Raw genomic sequence first — 18726 nt, 5'->3', positions numbered from 1 at the left:
TTTTTCTTAGGCTTCATGGCTGGATGCTTGTTTCTGATGCTGGTCTAATCCACATGTTAAATAAGCTATTTAAGTTCTTTTCTTGGTAAATGTCAAGGGAAGAGAGGATATTTCATGCACCTACAACATCGTAATATCCCTTGCCAAATTTACGAATCTGACTCTGCATTATCCTTCCTCAGAAGGAGAGCATAATTTCATTATCCATGAATCATCACCTCTTAGACTGTAACATCATTGTCAGAGAGCCTAATAGAACCAGTGTTCAGCTGGCTGAGAAGGGGGAGGGTTGGGGAGAGCACTGGGGCAAAGCACAGGTCACTGGCATGATCAAGAAACTGGAGAGTTCTAGAGCCGAAGGGGAGGCCTCCCTCACCTGATAGCTCAGCTATTCCTACGGACTAGTAAATAACTGATGCTGATTCTTTCAATATTAATATGGAAATTTGTCTTTCTGAATCTAAATTACATTATATTTCAGTATCCTGCCTATGGAAAATATTAACCCATTTAATAAAAATTTCAGAATATCTGGGCAATGCCAATGAGTATAAATACTTTAAAGAATTTCTTATCTATTCTTAGGACATTCTTACTTGCTCTTCATCTATGGACACATTTCTAGCCCTCAGTACCAGTTCTTGTGGCCTCTAGGCTAATTACTAAGTAAGTCAATATGCAAAATATAACTTAAAAAATTACACTATATTTACCAGAGAGATGAATTAAATAAGATCCGAATCTGATTCACAGAGCAAAAAATATATGTTTTAAATCATGTTTACGTAAGGATTCAGGATTAGAAACACTGAATAGGTGTATGAATAACTGTGGTTAGTCCAACTGGCCACTGGAGGTCACTCCTGCTCCACAGAAATACAGTTTATTGCCTGTATACTTAGAGAGTTGACTCACCAAATCAAGCAAAAAAATGGTTTAAATTTTTTGAAAAAATGTAATGTCAACAGTCTTGGAAAATATAAACTCATTTAAAAGGAATATATATTGCATAAGTATTGCTTAGAAGACTGTGGCACTGGGACTATTAAAGCCGTGCTGCAGTAGCACTGTGTACTGGGGCTCATAAAAATGGGGGGAATAACATGCAGTTCAGTGACTAAACTGCATTTCTTCTCTCTCTGGTAAAGCGTTCAAAGTATTGACTGAATCCATTCTGCATTGACGCATCTGTGTTGTGTAGTTCAATAGGTCAGGCTGTTTATTTAACTGTTGTCACCTTTGAGGGAAGTCAGATACTTCATGTAAATTTGGAATAGAAAATGGAATGCCAATTATATTTCTCTAATATACAATGAGTTTGAAATACTGAATGAAAATAGACTTACAGTATGTAGTCCAGAAAGTGCCATGCAGTCAGGGTGAGAACAACAACTTTTGAGCAGGAGAGCATTGACCAAGTTGACTTTGTTAAATTCATGGTGGTGAACTAGTTATTGTCTAGCCTACAAGAGTTATATATTTGTGATCAGAAGATCCTGAGAACTAGGGAAGCTTCATTCCCAAAGTTTGGGGGTGGTGGTGGTTCTTTTTAAGAAATATTTCACATCCTGAATCAAATAACATTTAAAATCTAAGGGATTTTATTTTGGTTCTATTATTGAATTTATAAATAAATTTAGGCGTTAAAAAATGACCAGCCTTTAAAACGTTGGTCATTTATTTAATCTAACACAGGAAGTGGCTTTGAATTTTAGAAACACTTTCAATACAACAAACATATTTTATATATACCAGTAGGATCACAGCAGTGAGATCTGCAAGAATTCAGAAAGATAAGTACAAATATACCTTGCCTGAATTTATTTGGTATCTGTGACAAATGAGGCAAAAGGTCAAGTCAAAGAATAGAAATGGGCTTTTTCACTTTAACACTGCATTTAATTAATACAATCATCTTTAGTACAGATAAAAATGAGGCTGATCAAAGAAATTTTCTTTTTGAAATGGAATATGTATTTACTGACATTATATGAAAAATGCAAAATTACAACTTCAGTGAAAAACATCACAGTAGGCTCAGTCATCCAGTTCATAGTACTGTAAGGAAGTATCTGCATTATTAATCAATTGGGAATCTGTGACTATTTACCATTAATAAGTATACATTCAACAATTATCCTGGGTAAATATATTGTAGCTATGATGCTTTTCTGAACTGGCATCTCTTTTAAGATTTAATCAAAATCATAGTACTTTGAGAAATCCACTTTAAATGTCCCCTTTCCTTTATTGCTTATAAAAGTATGATTTTTTATAATCTGGCTTCCTTGCAATTATATTTCATGGTGACTTGCCTAGATTTTTCCTCTCAGCATATGAAAAGACTTCAAACTATATAAAAAAGCTGGTTAAAAAATAGCCATCCACTTTTTCTTTTTTGCTGCAGTGATTTTGTTTTGGAAGAACAGGGACGTGGTTAAAGATATGGGGCTTGGCAAGCCAAATTAAATGAAACAGACTCAATGTTGCAATTCCTGATTTTTGCTCCTATAATAGGATTGTTCATTTTGGAGGTTGAAAGAGGATACAATACAGGCCAAAAACATTTTTCTAAAATCTTAATGAACTGTGGTCAAAGTTACTTAAATACAGAAGGCATGATATTTGTGCTGCAGTCAATAAACTTTCACCTACGACATAAAAACATGCATGCAGTTTGCAGATTGCCAGCAGGGTCCGTACAGATTCATACTGATGGATGAGTTCACAATATAGATGAACATAGGGACACTGTAATGTCAACAATAGAAAAGCAAAAGACAACTGCCATAGGGTTGGTATTTTTTCCTCTAAGATTTTATACCTTTATTAAGGCGTTATCAAAATCATTCTTTTCAGTGAAGCTGTCGGTGGAAGGCATGTCTTGGAATGTGTTCTCTCTTATGCCTCTGAATGAAGTGTCAGTCATTAGGGGACTAGTGTGTGCAGGACACATAATGGAACACAACAGGACTGTCTTACAAATCCCAGACAGAAGAACAGACAGAGCTAAAGATTCCACTCACTACATTAGAGTCCTTGAAAGAACTGGAAAGAAATTCTGGTAAGCTCCCAGCCACAAGCAAATAGCAAGCTGCCTTCCCATTTGCAAGCCTCATCTCTGAAAACTCCCTAAGGTGAGGAACAGTGGAGAAATTTGCCTCCTCAAATTTGCTTCTTCGTTATTTAATTAAAAAAATTTCTTTTTAAATTTAGGCTAATTAAAGGCTAGGAGAAATTGACAGTGAAAACTCTGATTCGATTTTATAAGAATGGATTTCAGAGATAAGGCTTCAAGTCTAAAACTTTGTATTTTTTACCATCTCCTCACATTTTTCAGTTGTCTATTTGCAGCATTTTAACCCTTCAACACTTTTCCCTAGGCTTGCTTTACTGTAATTCAAACACCTCTGGAAACTGCCCGTGGCGCTTCTTTAACCCAGCACCATCATTTGATAGTTTCCTTCAATTTTCTTTTTAAGCCAGACAGTGTTTTTAGGCTCTGTTTCTAAATGTTCCTGTAGTCAAGCATTCTCCTGGAATCAGTTCAAGCTTCAAGTACCTGGGATCATTCACTTTTTCCTTGATTCACCAGTGAACTACAAACCTTCTAGAACTGTAGATTTGGTCCCACCCCAAGGCAAATAACAGCAGAGGTGGGGGACTACTTATGAAAGAAGTTTTATCTTAAAACAAGTGAGATATTAATGCAATCAATCAAGAGTCTTATACAATAGGCATTCTATTAAACCAGAGTTTGAGCTTTGCATTGATTGTGGTATTTAAATTTCAGTGGGTTGATTTTGTACCAGAGGAAAATGACCAGTATTATGAATGTACTAAAATGGACCAGGAAGGACCTTGCCAGCAAAGCAGGAGGGAGAGGGAAGGGGAGGGGGCACCACGTTCCCTTTATAGTCACCAGAGTTCAATAAAGCACCACTTATTTCCCAGCTTTTAAGAGCGCTTTTATCACAATGGTTCATACCTCACACTCCCTGGAGCCTGATTTGTTATAGGTGCAGGGTCCCGTCCCATTCAGCAGCATCTCGCTGGTCTCCGTGTTGGTGGGTTTGTAATCTACATAAAATTCCTGGGTGCTGGGAGTCATTTGCTTTAGGGACTGTCTTTTCTTTTTCCTGTGCCTTCGCATGAGGGAGCGCTGCTGCAGCTGCTTCATGCTCGCAGGGTACCGCTTCCATGACACGTAGATAACGAGCAGGATGACGAGCACGGACAGGAAAAGGGCCACGCTCCCTGCGATGATTTTATGGAAAGAGATGTGCTCAGTGTCAGCATCAGTCTCTGGGCCAGGCTCCGTGGCTCCCACCGTGGGGGGCAGAGGGGGTTTGCTCTCGTGCTTCGGCCTGGGGAGTTTAGGCTTAAATGTCGGCTTTGGGAGAGCCCTGGCCAGATCAAACCTCTCCGTGGTACTTTTGCCACAGATGCTGTAGTTCTTCACTGCATCGATCACGTTTACTCCTTGCAGCTCTTTGGGACTGGCACAGATAATTGTATTCTCCCTCAGACCTTTAAAACTTTTCAGCCAATTTACCAGAGAACAAATATTTCTGCTGCATTCCCATATATTCCCGGCAAGACTGATGTCATTGAGAGATATCCAAGAATCCAAAATCTCTTGACCAATAAATGTGAGCTTATTGGAATCCAGGTTGAGGCGCTGCAGATTTGGGACACACTGGAAAACACTAGGTCCACTAAAAGCTTCAATCTCATTGCCTGACAAATCAAGCCTTTGTAACGAGCTCCAGGTCCAGGACATGGTCTGTCCTATGACACTGATTTTATTCCACTGCAAGTAAAGGTTCTGAAGGCTCACCAACCTTGGAAAAAGGGCCAGGTTGAGCTTAGAAAATTGATTGTGCTCCAGGTGAAGTTCTTTGAGTCTGATCATGCCAGCAAAGACATTCCTGGCTAAACTTCGGATCCGGTTATATCCCAGGTCCAAAAGTTCCAGATTGCGGCAGTCTTGGAATATTCGCACAGGGATGGTTCTCAGGGAGTTAGACCGTAAATGTAAACTCAGCAGCTTCCGCAAGCCCCGAAACTGTTCAGATCCCAGAGAATGCAGCTGATTATAGGACAGATCCAAGTTCCTTAAATTTGTCACAGGTCTGAAGGTATTGTTGAGAAAATAGGAGATTCTGTTGGAACTCAGAATCAACTCTTTGAGTCTGCGTATTCCATTAAAAGCATTCTCATCAATATTGCTGATATGGTTATGGTCAAGGTACAGCCAGGTGAGCTGGTTGAGCCCTTTAAATTGATTATACTTAAGTTTTTGAAGGCTGTTATAGCGAAGGGACAAACCTAAGCAACCAGCAGATATACTTGAGGGTATCTCCTGTAATTTCTGAGATTCACAATATACCATTTTGCCTTCACACCTACAGCCCTTAGGGCATCCTCGTTCGGCAGAAGAAAGCATTGTCAGTAAGACAGTGGGGGCTATAACCAGTGCTACAGCTGATCCGCTCAGTAGCCTAATTACATTGAAACCTGGAAATAAAAACAACTTAGAAAAGTTATCCCCCCAAAAAGGAATTCATTTATTTTTAATCAAGCAAAAATAGGCATGTATTTTCTTTTTTAAAAATTTAAATCTAAATAACAACATTTAATATCAAATATCACCTCTATGAAATGTAAACAGAATTGTTTTTAGGGTTTTTTTTTTTTAGTAGTTAAGCAAGGAAACGTGTCCACTAAGCAATTGAATTTATAGTCTTAAGGACAGAAAGGTAATCTCTAAAATAATTAAGGCAGAATTACAACACAGACTAAAGGGTTTTGTTTTTGTTTTTGTTTTCGTTTTTTTTTTTTTTAAGAAGGAAAGAAGAAAAATGACAAAACATACCCATCCTTTGTATTGTTCAAAGGTCGTCCTTAGGTCTTTTGCTTTGGCTTAAGGGGCCACTTGCATGACAGCCCCTGTCAGCTGCACTGTAGTGAGTCAGGGCTCGCTGACACCCAGGAAGAAAAATTGGACCCCTTGGGAGATGGACCGATTTTGGAACATTATTCTTTGCCAGCCACGCAGAACACTCCAAGAACAAATAAATTCCAATACCGCATTTGTAGCAAAACATCAAAATCTTCCTAGGTAATAGGATCTTCGTGGATATTACGTTTTTGCATCTTTACAGTTTTTTTTGGGGGGGGGGGTCGTTAAAAAAAAAACCAAAAACTGGCTTCTACAATTTCTTCTTATCGGAAAGCATGATGTATTCCTCCCGGCAACGTGGGGCTACCTGAGCTGCCACATCTGTATTCCATAGCCCAGCATTCTGGTGGTGAGCACCCACTTCAGCCACAGAGCTGCGTTGGAGCCCAGGAGGCAGGAGAGCCCCGTACCGCACACACGCTCAGCTCACTTCTGCAGACTGTCATTCTGAAAGCTGCTCGGACTGTTGCTTTGGTTTCAGTGAATGCAGTCTTATGTAAAGCTGCCCCCAGTGGTGAAGAACATTATGGGCATGTGCAGAAATGCCTCTCTTTTATCTTGCAAATGAGCAGGCTCTCTGCTGGAAAATGAATGATTCTTTTGGGTGGCTCAATGGGAACTGAATGGTCACCGTAATCAATAACTAGCAACATTTTCTGTAATTTCCGAGTCTTGTTTTACAATTTGGCAATGTCTTTATTGTCTGCGTCCCCTTAATCGCTAATCATGTACTGCCTAGAGTTTTTCTGGAGCTTGACATTAAATTCACAGACCGAATGTCAATTTTTCTTCACCTCAACATAGGCTTTGAGCTGAAATTTATAAAGTGAGTTACTGAGCTTTTCACAGAGAAGCATTAACTGCCTGCCCATTTGACCCCTTGGAGTCACAGTGATTGTATTATGCGAGGTGTCTCAGGATGCTAGAACACATTTTGGAATAGAGGGGATAACTAATGACATATAAATTAATGTGTCCAGTAGCCTTTCTGGTTTTCCTACAAAAGAAATAATTGGTTTAATGACTTATGGTTGAATTTGATGTTTTGGTTGCTATCATTTGTAATTAGAAGAGAAACTCTTTTTAGTGCAAGTAGAGGAATCAAGAGATCATTTGGTTCAGTTTACTGATGCTGCTATTTATTGTCCATTTGTTAGATGCTGCTAATAATGTTTATCGAACACTTCCTCAGTTGTTGTAAATGAGCTATCTTGTATCTGTAAACAATATTATGATGTAGGTCCCATTATAACCTTCATTTTAAAGATGAGGAAACTGAGACTTGGAAAGGGAACTTGCTGAAATTCATACAGTTAGTAAGTGGCAGAGCTGAGATTCAAAACCGTACCTCTCTCAGACTAGAACCTCTAACCACTAGATGATCATGCTTCAACAACAATGTTATCTTCCTCTTAAAATGAGTCAGATGAAAATTAGGCTGATGAGGACACTGGGGCAAGGAAGCTGCGATAAAACATAATAAAATAAAATAAAATAATAAAATTCTTGATTCCTACTTTTGTATAAACTTCTTTGGTATGATTCTTTGAAGAAGTATTAAAAAAACTAATGAGAAGCAGTTTAGTCTAGTGATTAAGAGTATGGATTTTTGCACCTAGGATCAAATCCTGGCCACGATAGGTTACTTATCTTCTGTATGCCTCATTTTCTCTTCTACAAAATAAGTATGATAACAAAAAAACATTCCATAGAAGGTTAGAGAATTGTCAACTTAATATCTGTAAAGTACTTAGAATAGTGTGTGGACATGATAAACCTGTGTTAGCTGTTATTGGAATATCAACTTTATTTGCTGTCATTGCATGTTGTTTAGTACTGAATATTGACTATACTATCATTAACTCACAAAAAGCCTCTTCAATGAAAATATTTATATTGTTCACAATGGATTTCTAGGATTCATTCAGTCTTACCTTCTTTTAACAAAAGAACTTCCTAAATCTCCATCATTTCAACTTTATCTTTAAAATGAATCTTTTGGTTCTATGGATCATAACTAGATCATAATTAATGTTTGATTCTTTTCTTCCCTAAAGCAGAATATAGTAACATCTGTCACATAGAGAAAATCATTTTGTTTGAACATAAATAGTATACCTGAAAAAGTTTGCTTTGTTAGTCTTTGTTAGGGGAATTGGCTGTGGAAAACCCCAGAGAGCTTTCAGATTCTCTAACAATGAGAAATTTCACATTCTTCAAGAATGTTAGTCATGGCAATCAAAGGGGTCCCACAGAAATAGTCCAATGAAATCACCAATTCCTCAGATAGTATGCTATGAAAAGGGCAGTGGTTCCCCCCCCCCCCAAAATATCATGGTATCATTGCATATAAAGCCCCCAGAGAGCTTGTTAAAAAGATAAATTTCTCAGTCTTCCCCCCCCAAGATTCTGATTCATGGGATGGAAGAGGCTGCACTTATCAACACTGATGGACAAGTAAGTTTAAGAAATGCACTGTAAGGGAGTGATTAAAAATAATAAATGTTCCCCTAGTAGGAAGAGAGGGTATAAAAGTTTATGACATTGTGATGCAAGTTCAATGAGGATAAAGGTAGTGTTTTGTCTACTTCAGTTTCTCTAATACCTAGAACAGTACTTGACACATAATAGACACTCTGTTATTAAATAAATACATTTTTATGGGGGTCACAATTACATTTGATATAAGACAAACTGGGTGTGTAATGCTAATCTTGGGTACATGGGATTGATTTCTGCAGTTCCTGAGTCAATGATACTGGATACAATTTTGGAGAAAGTGTTCTTAAAGAATGTATGTAAAAAAGGCAAGAAACTAGAAAGTGGAAATATTTAGATGGTCAGCAAGTGATCTTCACTTTTTATGTAGATATCTCATTTTCATGGTTAAATTACAAGTGGCATAAGAACAATAAATATATCTTTGAATATTCCCTTTGACATGTTACAACTTTTATCATCTCACATCCCAAATGGGGCTTGACAACTTGTATCTATTAAAACATACCGAAGGAAATCATATCTATAACCCCCCCTCTCATATCTTCATTGCTTGGGAGCCTCTGATTTTTCTCCTTACTTTCCTTGCTTCTCTATGGAAAGTAGCCTTTGAGATGTCTGTTTTGCCTAACAGCTACAGAGAGCTTCTCTACGATGGCTGGAGGTCCCATCAACTTCGTGCTGCTTCTTTTTCCCTCATTCCCTGGTGACAGGAACAGAGGAGGAGCCCACTGAGAATGTAATTCTCTCACTTTGTTTTTCCTGGGAGAAATCTTGGATTATTTATGATGAATAACATTTTTTGCTGTGTTCCATACCTTAGTTTTCAGCCATTTTTCTGATACCTTGGCTTCTGATCTTATCTTGCTCCATAGTTCTGACTTCACATTCACCCCTTTAATCTCATAATTGATATTTCCTCTTAATATTGATCATTGGTTTCTTTCTCAGTAGTAATCAGGTGCTTTTCTTGGACTGGGTCTGACTCCAAGTACTCTGTGTGGCCCCTACATTGCCACTAGCCCCTAAGCTGGCATCACCACCAGGTCTGTCTTGATTCAATGTAATCAGGAGCATGGAGGAAGACCATTCATGGGGTGTGGGAAAATCCCAAAATAAAATAATACAATTCAAAGGAGACTAATACTTGAATCTGCCGAAATTAGCCCAAAGACATAGAGTGGTCTTTCAAAAGAAATAGAAAACAACTTTATGTTCTAAAATATTGTAGTAATATGCTATTGCATTAAGTTTACCCTCCTTTTACTTGTTGACTATAACAAGATGATTAGTTCTGATTTGCCTCTCAACAGAATCAAATTTATACTACATTATATGTTTAAAATTCTCTTGCACTTATACCACATGCAGAAACAAACCATAAACTACCTGACAAGTTAAATATTCCCAAATGAATCTAGAACCTTAATGATTTATACAATTATAAAGCATAGTCATTCACCTAAAGACTTTTCAAAACTATATTTATAGTACTTCAAATAACTGCACATATTTTGTTTAAATTGGGTAAATAAATTCAATCTCAGTGTACAGTGTCCAATTTCAGTACAATATGAAACTGAATTGCCAAAAAAATTAGAAAATCAGGGTTTAAAGAAGATGTAGTGATATATTAACAATGGGTTGGCCTTAGAGATTTCATGCATTAAACAAATACATAGTTTGGGTACTCACTATGTACTAGATGCTGGTCCAGACACTTAGAATACATCAGTGTACAAAACAAAGATATAAGCATTTATTCTAAAGGGATGACATGAACAAAAACATAAATAACATATTATTAGGTAACAGGTACTATAGAAACAAGAAAAGTGAGATTAGGGACGATTGGGAGTATAGAGGGTGAGGTAAATTGTAAAGTTTTTATTTAAACCCTGTTAGTTAACACACAGTGTAATGTTAGTTTCAGGTATAGAATTTAGTGATTCAACACTTACATACAATAGCTGGTGCTCATCACAAGTACATTCCTTAATCCCCATCACCTAATTTAACCCCCCACCCCCACCCCACCTACCTTCCCTCTGGTAACCATCAGTTTGTTCTCTATGGTTAAAAGTCCGTTTCTTGTAGTGTTAAATTGGGATGGTTAGGGCCACTAAGAAAAAGTGGCTTTTTGAGCAAACCCTCAAAGGAGATGAGGTTGTTGACCTTAAATGTATATGGGGGGTGGCTTGTCTAAAGGCCCTCTGGTGGGTGCAGATCATATGTTCAATGAATAGCAAACAGGCCAATCGGTCTAGAATGGAGAGAGTAAGGGTAGAGGAATTAGAGATGAAGTCAGAGAGGTCCTGGGTCCTGGGTCATAGAGGGCTTCATATGCTATTGAAAAAACTTTGACTTTATTTTGGAGAAAACCGGGAACCAACTCAAGATTTTGTGCAGAGTAAAGCTATGATCAAGTTACCCATTGAAAGGATCACTCACACTGCTGTTATGGGAATAAACTCTAAAAGGACAATGATAAAAGCAGGGAGGTCAGTAAGGAGGCCATTGTACCAATCTAGGAGAGAGATGATGGTGGCTTCGACCAGTGTGGAAACAGTGAAAATGACGAGAATTGGCTAATTACTGGATATATGCTTAGGTAAAATTTACAGGAGTTTTCTAATGGATTAGAAGTGGAGATAAAGAGAGAGATTAAAGATAATTCCTATTTTATGAGCTGAGCAACTAGAGGGATGGTGAAGCCATCAGCTTTTGGGAATAGGATCAACAATTCTTCAAAATAATTTATAAATAAACTGTGGAAACACTAAAAAAAAGAGTCAATGCATTTGAATTAACTTAAAATTTGGCTCTCACTTTTCTTCAATTTTGTGAGGCTTTAATTTTCGAAAACAGCATCTTCATATTACGCCTCAAAGGACCATAATGTATTTTAAAATATTTTATGAAATGATTAGCAAAATTAGCCACTAAACAATAGCAACATGGATTTCTATTCAGATGGCCTAGGCAAAGGCAATGTCTTTGCATATGGCCTTGGAAGGCAACAGAAGCAAAAGCTTTGATGAAAACTGAAAATTACATAAAGACCAAATACAGGGACATTTGGACTAAGTATACTGGAAAATAAATTCAGTGAATCCAAAATGTCTTTCTAAAATAATTTAGAGAATGACATATACTTTTTATTGCATGTGTCAGTTGACATTTGGAATTTGGAACTGATTCTGGGCAAACTTCTCAGGGTTTCAGTTTGCTTATCTGCAAAATGGGACTCAAAACCTGTGTTGTAAATCTTGAAGACTTTTATTTAGGATCAATTTCCTTAATTTATGTGTAAATACTTTGTAGACTATAAAGTGGTATAAAATGTTTCTGGAATCAGAGTACCTTTGTGAAAATTGATTTTCTTTGATTCTGTCTAGGTTCTTTGGTCATCAGCATATACTGCAACAAACATGTATCAAGGGGCACTAACATGGTCAAGAATGGAGTCAGAATTTGCCAATTAAAAAAATTCTTCAGTATTCCCTTTCTACTACAATTTTAATACCACAACCATTTATTATACTGCATACATTGTTGTCATTCAGTGTTCTAAGTCATGAAATGATTTCACCAATAAATGCATTTGATTGAGATATTGTAAAGAGATTAATGTTTTTGACTCAGTTACCTTATCATAGAGTTGTCAGAATGCTAACAGAGAGTTCCCTACAGCTATGAATATGATTTTATTTCTAGTTGTTAGAATACACATATGCATTTGTACATTTGTAATTATATCCTGATCTTTCATAAAAGCATTAACATGTCTCTGAAATATCCTTAGTTTCCATCTGCTTGCTTCAAGGGCTCTATTAAAAACCCTGTTTGGCCACATATGGTTATGAGTGAACATCTCTGGCTTAGATAAATGGATAAAGAAAGTTCCAGGTCTGACCGTTAAAATGGTCTTTCAGTGTCTTTCTCAAATGAAGCAATTCAAATGAATGAGACCTTATAAGGTTATCTAACACATCTCCTTCTCCCTCCCCTGAAGGCACATTTATGTTGTAGCACCAGTCTGTATTTTGAGGTTTCATTGCATCACTTCTTTCAGAGGTAGCCCGAGGCTAAATTTGGGGATAGGAAAAAATAACAGACTCTTAAAGTATAACACTTAGTGGTAGGCTTCTGAAGACTGAAAAGACTATTCAACCTTGAGGAAACAATTGTTTTTATTTTTTAAGTGGAATTTAAAAACATACACAAAAGTAAACAGTATAATAAACATCAACTTCAACAATTATCAATATTTTGTTATTTTTTTTATCTTTCCCATCCCTCTTCCCACATACACACACCATTTTCCCCCCTAGGGTATCTTAAAAGCAAATCTCAGAAATCATGTCACTTTACCCGTATATATTATAGTATGCAATTCTAACCAATAGAGACTTTTAATTTAACCATCTAGCATTATTACACCTAACAAATTAACAATAAGTTCATAAAGTTGGCTTGTAGTCAAGAATTAAGCAAAGCACAGATACTGCATTTGGTTTTCATGTTTCTGAAATCTCTTTAATTTTATGATGCCATTGATATGTTGGGAGATACCGGGTCATTTGGACTTTACCTTGGTCCATGCTTTGTATTTGGTTGATTGCTCTCCCTTGTGTTATTTCATTTGCAATGAGTGAGTTTTAATGACATACATGTTGAGCAAGAGTCCCATTTATTAACTGAAGCAGGAAGCAGGATATCCAGCCCCATAGGACATCTATTTACTTTTGGTAGCAAATCTGAGACTTGCCAAACTTTTGTGTGAAATGAGACTTAGAGCTCAGAAAAAAAAAATGTGTTTCTATCTTGTGGTATTTATAGAACCAGGGAATTCATAATTGGTTAAATGGCAAGTTTGGGAGTGAGAAATAATATTAAGGTGCCATGACTCTATGTTGGTTTAATGTTCATATTTACCAGTATTTCTGTTCTCCACTTTCCATCACACTTGCCTTTTTGCCTGTAGTCAGCAAAAGCAATTATTTGATGCTCCTTGATAAGCAAATTTGTTAATTTTGTATTGATGCTGAGGTGTTCTTCTAACAAAATCTCAAAAAATTCAATAGAATAGCAATCAAAGTCACTTATAGTCATTTATATTGAGAGAAATCAGTTTTCTAGCTTTTCATTTAGAAAAAATTCCATGAAGGAACATGGCAAGCACCAGAGCCACACTGTAAAATTTATAGTCCTATATATACATTCCCAAATTTCTTATACTTTCTCATAGTAAAATAAAGAAACTTTAGAGTAGCTATAAATGTCTCTTAACCAAATTTGCACCTTAATATTTGATGTTCTATTTCCCATGTATGGCTGTGCTTTGAATATAAAGGCAATATTGTTTAAATGGTATCACAGTAAACATTTTGCGATATTTACTTCATATATATTCCGACAAAACAAGAAGTTTTAAAGAAAAAAATTCTGTTCTGGTCCATTCAGGTTACTTTAACAGAATACCATAGATTGGGTGGCTTTTTAACAAACAGAAACATTTCTTACAGTTCTGGAGTCTGGGAAATCCAAGATCAAGAAGCCAGTAGATTCTGTGGCTGTTGAGGGCCTGCTCCCTGGTTCATAGAGACGTCCTCTTTTCTCTGTAACTTCACACGACATAGGGGCAAGGGGTCTCTCAGGGGCGTCTCTTATAAGGGTACGAATCCCTTCATGAGGGCTCTCCTCTTATGACCTAATCACTCCAAAATGCCCCACCTCCAAATACCATCACACTGGGGGTTAGGTTTCAACATATGAATGTGGAGGGGCAGGGGGACACAAACATTCAGTCGACAGCATGTTCTATTGTATTTTTAAAGGATTGTAAAGAATAGTTTCAACCAGGTACACTAGTATATTTTAAAATCTGCCTTCCTGACAAATATATCAGCATTAAGAATTAAATTCCCCAACCACCAGACAGTGAAAGATAATAGAAATCTTGATTTGGATTAAAAACCATAATTTTCCATTGGTTAATTTTATTTTTGTTTCTGAAACAGTAAGTCTGATATTTTAAATTTTACCCTGCAGACCTAAAAGATATTAAACTTCTGAGAGAAGAGAAACTCTGCATAGGTTTGCAAGGTAGTGGCAGAGAATAGGAGCTATGGGTCCTTATATTACACTAAAATGTATCAGTCTATTTGGGGACTCTCTTAAAGGGCCAGAGAAACCTTCTTTGTATTGCTAATGCTTAATCCTGACTGAAAAATAGTTCCCTTAAGAGTGCAGGGGGAATGCTTAGGAATCTCCTGTGGCTAACAGCAGAGCCCCCAAGTGGCAAAATTGTGACTCAGACAGAAATTGACTTAGTCCCTGGAAGCAAATGCCACGGGCCCTTAATAGAAATAAAGTATCTTTATCTGGTCCCGAGTTGAGAGTTTATTTTTTTACTCAGTGAATATTTATCAAGTTCGTCCACTGTTTTTTGTGCTGAGGATACAACAGTGAATAAGACAAACTGCCTACCATCAGAGGACTTGCATTTTAGTTGATGAGATAGTAAAAAATAAACAACATAGGCACACAATGTCAACTAGAGATGAGTGCTATGAAGACATAACAGGATAAAGGCTAGTGACAGTTTGATAGAATAGTCAGAAAATCTCTAAATACCTTTCTGAGGGCTTCGCATTTGAGAGCAAGTAGGAGGTAACTCATGTGACCTTCTGTTCCCTGAGATGTAGTCTCTCTTTGGGATTTTCACTGATCAGCACCAACATCTTTACAGCGGCTTCAGGCCGACACTGCTCCCCCATAGACACTGTAGGCATGTTCTCTTTTTGGAACACGTAGCACAGATGAACGTTTAAACAAAATTTGAAGTAATTAAAAAAAATAAGAAATTTAGGAGATAACACAAAAAGAACAAACAGAAACATAACTCATAAAATGAATCTTACATAGAGTTGGCTTTCTTAGATCTGGTTTTCTTTCTTTCTTTCTTTCTTTCTTTCTTTCTTTCTTTCTTTCTTTCTTTTCTTTCTTTCTTTTTTTCCGTATTTTATGTTTGTTTATTTTTGAGAGAGGGAGAAAGAGACAGAGTGTAAGCGAGGGAGGGGCAGAGAGAGAGGGAGACATAGAACCTTAAGCAGGCTCCAGGCTCTTAGCTGTCAGCAGAGAAGGGTTTATGGTATTAGCTTTCTCAATGTAGTTTAAATTAATAAAAAAAAAAAATTAAGGTTTATTCATTTTTCAGAGAGAGAGCGAGCACGACACGGGAGGGGCAGAGGGAGAGGGAGACACAGAATCCGAAGCAGGTTCCAGGGTCTGAGCTGTCAGCACAGGGTACGATGCAGGGCTCAAACTCATAAACCATGAGATTTTGACCTAAGCCGAAGTCAGGCGCTTAACCAACTGAGCCACCCAGGTGCCCCTGTACTTGAAACTTAACATAACTGAAAAATGAAAAATATTAAGGAATCATTGAGAACTGAATTTTATGTATATAGTCTGAAAAGCAAATAAGAGACAAGACTTGTATTGAAAACATCCATATTTGCTTCTCCTTCTCAGCTTCCTCACCAATTGGTCTTTTCAGAGTCAGTGACTTTATTTTAGCTATTATGTTTTTTCTCGTAATATTTCTGAATGTTGATATTTTCATTTCTTGCTATTTTAACTGAAGATTAATATCATGTTCTCTCTCACTTTCCTACTTCTTATGTTAATACAGTATTAAATAGTATCTAAGATGACTATGTAAACAAAGATGTTACTGGATTAAGTGGTGTACTAGATTATGTCTGCATTCTCGTTCAACCTTTCGGTTTTCTTGCAGTTAGGAATTGTTCCTATTTTCTCTCTCCCCCCTTTGTTCTCTCTCCTATCTCTTAAATTTGCTTAGTTTTTTTCTGTACCTAGTGCTAGTTCTTTTCCCAGTATTTTAAAAGATTCATCAAGTGCTTAATGTTTCCAAACACTCAATTCAGATAATCCCTTCCCTTTGCAGCATTCTGTTTTTCTAATATCTAATAGTAGTTGTATCTAATAATGCCTGCTAACCTAGTCTTCCCTTTCTGCATCCTCCCCTTTCCTGGATCCCATATATTCATTTTCTTAGTGTACCACTCATTTTGTTGAAACATGCACTCTAGTATATTTCTAAGAAAATGTGCATGTGATATAAAAACTCCATGTCTCATTTTTTTTTGATTTATCTTAACTGATTAATAAATTGGCTGTATATAAAATTCAAAATTGGAAATCATTTTCCCTCAGAATCTTCTAACCATTGCTCTATTGTCTTCTCACACTCACTCTTGTTGAGAACCAGGTGCTATTCTGATTGCCACTCCTTTGTGTATAATCTTTGGAAGCTTTTGTGATACTTCATTTTCCGTGGTATTTGGAAATTATAAAGGATGTACTTTGATTTGGGCCTTTTGTCATTCATTGTGCTGAGTATTCAATGGACAGCTTTGTGTCCTTTGGTTCTGTAAAAATTTGTTTATGTCTTTTATTTTAATTACCTCTCCCCATTTTCTCTGTCATCTCTCTCTCTCTCTCTCTCTCTCTTTTACTGAAAAGATTTTAGATTCCTGGATTGATTCGTTCTTATTGTTGTTTTCTCCTATTTTCCCATCTTTTTATCATTTAAAAAATTTTTTTTAATGTTTATTTATTTGTGAGACAGAGAGAGACAGGGCATGAGTGAGGGAGGGGCAGAGAGAGAGGGAGACACAGAATCAGAAGCAGGCTCCAGGCTCCGAGCTGTCAGCACAGAGCCTGAGGCGGGGCTCGAACTCACAAACCATGAGATCATGATCTGAGCTGAAGTTGGTTGCTCAACTGACTGAGCTACCCAGGCACCCCCCCATCTCTTTATCTTTTTGTCTTACTTTCAGGTGATTTCCTCAGCTTTATGTTATAATATTTTGTCTATCTATCTATCTATCTATCTATCTATCTATCTATCTATCTACTTATCATCTATCTATCATCTGTCTATCTCTCAATCTATCGTCTATCTTCCTATCATCTATCTATATATCTATCTATGTATCTATCTCTATCATCTATTTATTAAAAATTTAGATCAGATATCAGCAAACTATTGCACAACCAAATCCAGCAATGATGCTCTTAGGTCAACTGGTGCAAATAAAGTTAAACATTTGTAACTAAAGGAAACATTTATGCTCATTCATTTATATGTTTTCTATGGATGCTTTTATCCATCAATGGCAGAGTTTAGAGACTAAATCCTGTATTTGCTATATGTCTCTTTACAGAAAAAGCTTGCTGATCCTCTACCTCCCTCAACTTAGGTGATCATATTTGTTATCTCCAGGACCTCTTTTTGGTTCTCTTTTTCTCCCTCTTCATTGCATACTGTTTTATTTTTACAAATGTGACATCTTCTTATTTCACTCTAGGATATTATATAGGGTGTTTTGGTACTATATTTTTTCTACAATGTCACTGTTTACTCTGAGGTTTTTAGTTAGTTTGTTTTGGCCTATTTCATGTTGGAAGCTTTTTTCAAATGTTAAGTTTCTTGTGTGCTTATTCAGATTAATGAGTGAGGCACTAAAAGCTGAGAGAGGGTTCCTTGCGTATGAGCAAGGTTTTGGCTGCAGACTTTGTGGGAGCAAATTAAAAAGTGAACTTGCCTTTTCACTAAGGAATCTCTACATGCATGAATATAGACATTTCTCCCCCCAAGCCCCCAACCTCCTTTACTGGAGCTGAAGGCTACTGGTATTCTGCGGACAAAGCAGGAGAAGGGTGGTGAGGTCCCCAAGTTCATTATGTGCATTCTCATTTAATTTTCTTTTCATTTCCAAGCTTCAGCGATTTGCCTCATGTACTTGGGTCTAGCTTCTCATGTTTGAATTTACAAAAAATAAACTTTTCTTCTTCTATACTGGAAGAAAAGAGTATGTCTTAGTCAACCCAAGCTGACTATATAACAAATATCATAGACTCGGTGGCTTATACAACGGAAACTTATTCTCACAGTTTTGGAGGCTAAAGTCTAAGATCAAGGTGCCAGCATGTTTGGGCTCTTGGTGAGGTTACTCTTCGTGGTTTGCAGATGGACATATTCTTGTTGTATCCTCACATGGTAGAGAAAGAGATCTCTCTCGTGTCTCTTCTGATATGGGCACTAATCCCATTCATGAAAGCTCCACCTTCATGACCTAATTACCTCCCAAAGACCCCACCTCGAAATGCCATTCATTTGGGTATTAGGGCTTCAACATATGAATTTGTGGTGGGAGGCAGGGGGACAC

General features: G+C 37.0%; 2 protein-coding genes across 4 annotated transcripts in view; one reads left to right on the top strand and one right to left on the bottom strand.

Moving 5' to 3' along the window:
* The window catches only part of LRRTM3 (leucine rich repeat transmembrane neuronal 3), a 163690-nt gene extending 157250 nt beyond the window's left edge, over positions 1–6440 (bottom strand). Inside the window, exons 1-2 of the mRNA XM_019444302.2 lie at positions 5879–6440; positions 3989–5520 (exon numbers count right to left, since the gene is read on the bottom strand). Coding sequence (XP_019299847.1) covers positions 3989–5520; positions 5879–5882 — 1536 coding nt within the window. The 5' untranslated portion in view covers positions 5883–6440. The remainder of the gene's footprint in view (positions 1–3988; positions 5521–5878) is intronic.
* CTNNA3 (catenin alpha 3) overlaps positions 1–18726 on the top strand; it is a 1799646-nt gene that overhangs the window by 779807 nt on the left and 1001113 nt on the right. The window lies entirely within an intron of this gene.

The sequence above is a fragment of the Panthera pardus genome, unplaced genomic scaffold (genome assembly GCF_024362965.1).
Source record: "Panthera pardus isolate Hobbes unplaced genomic scaffold, ASM2436296v1 HiC_scaffold_22, whole genome shotgun sequence".
NCBI lineage: Eukaryota > Metazoa > Chordata > Mammalia > Carnivora > Felidae > Panthera > Panthera pardus.
This window is presented reverse-complemented; position numbering and strand designations above follow the sequence as displayed.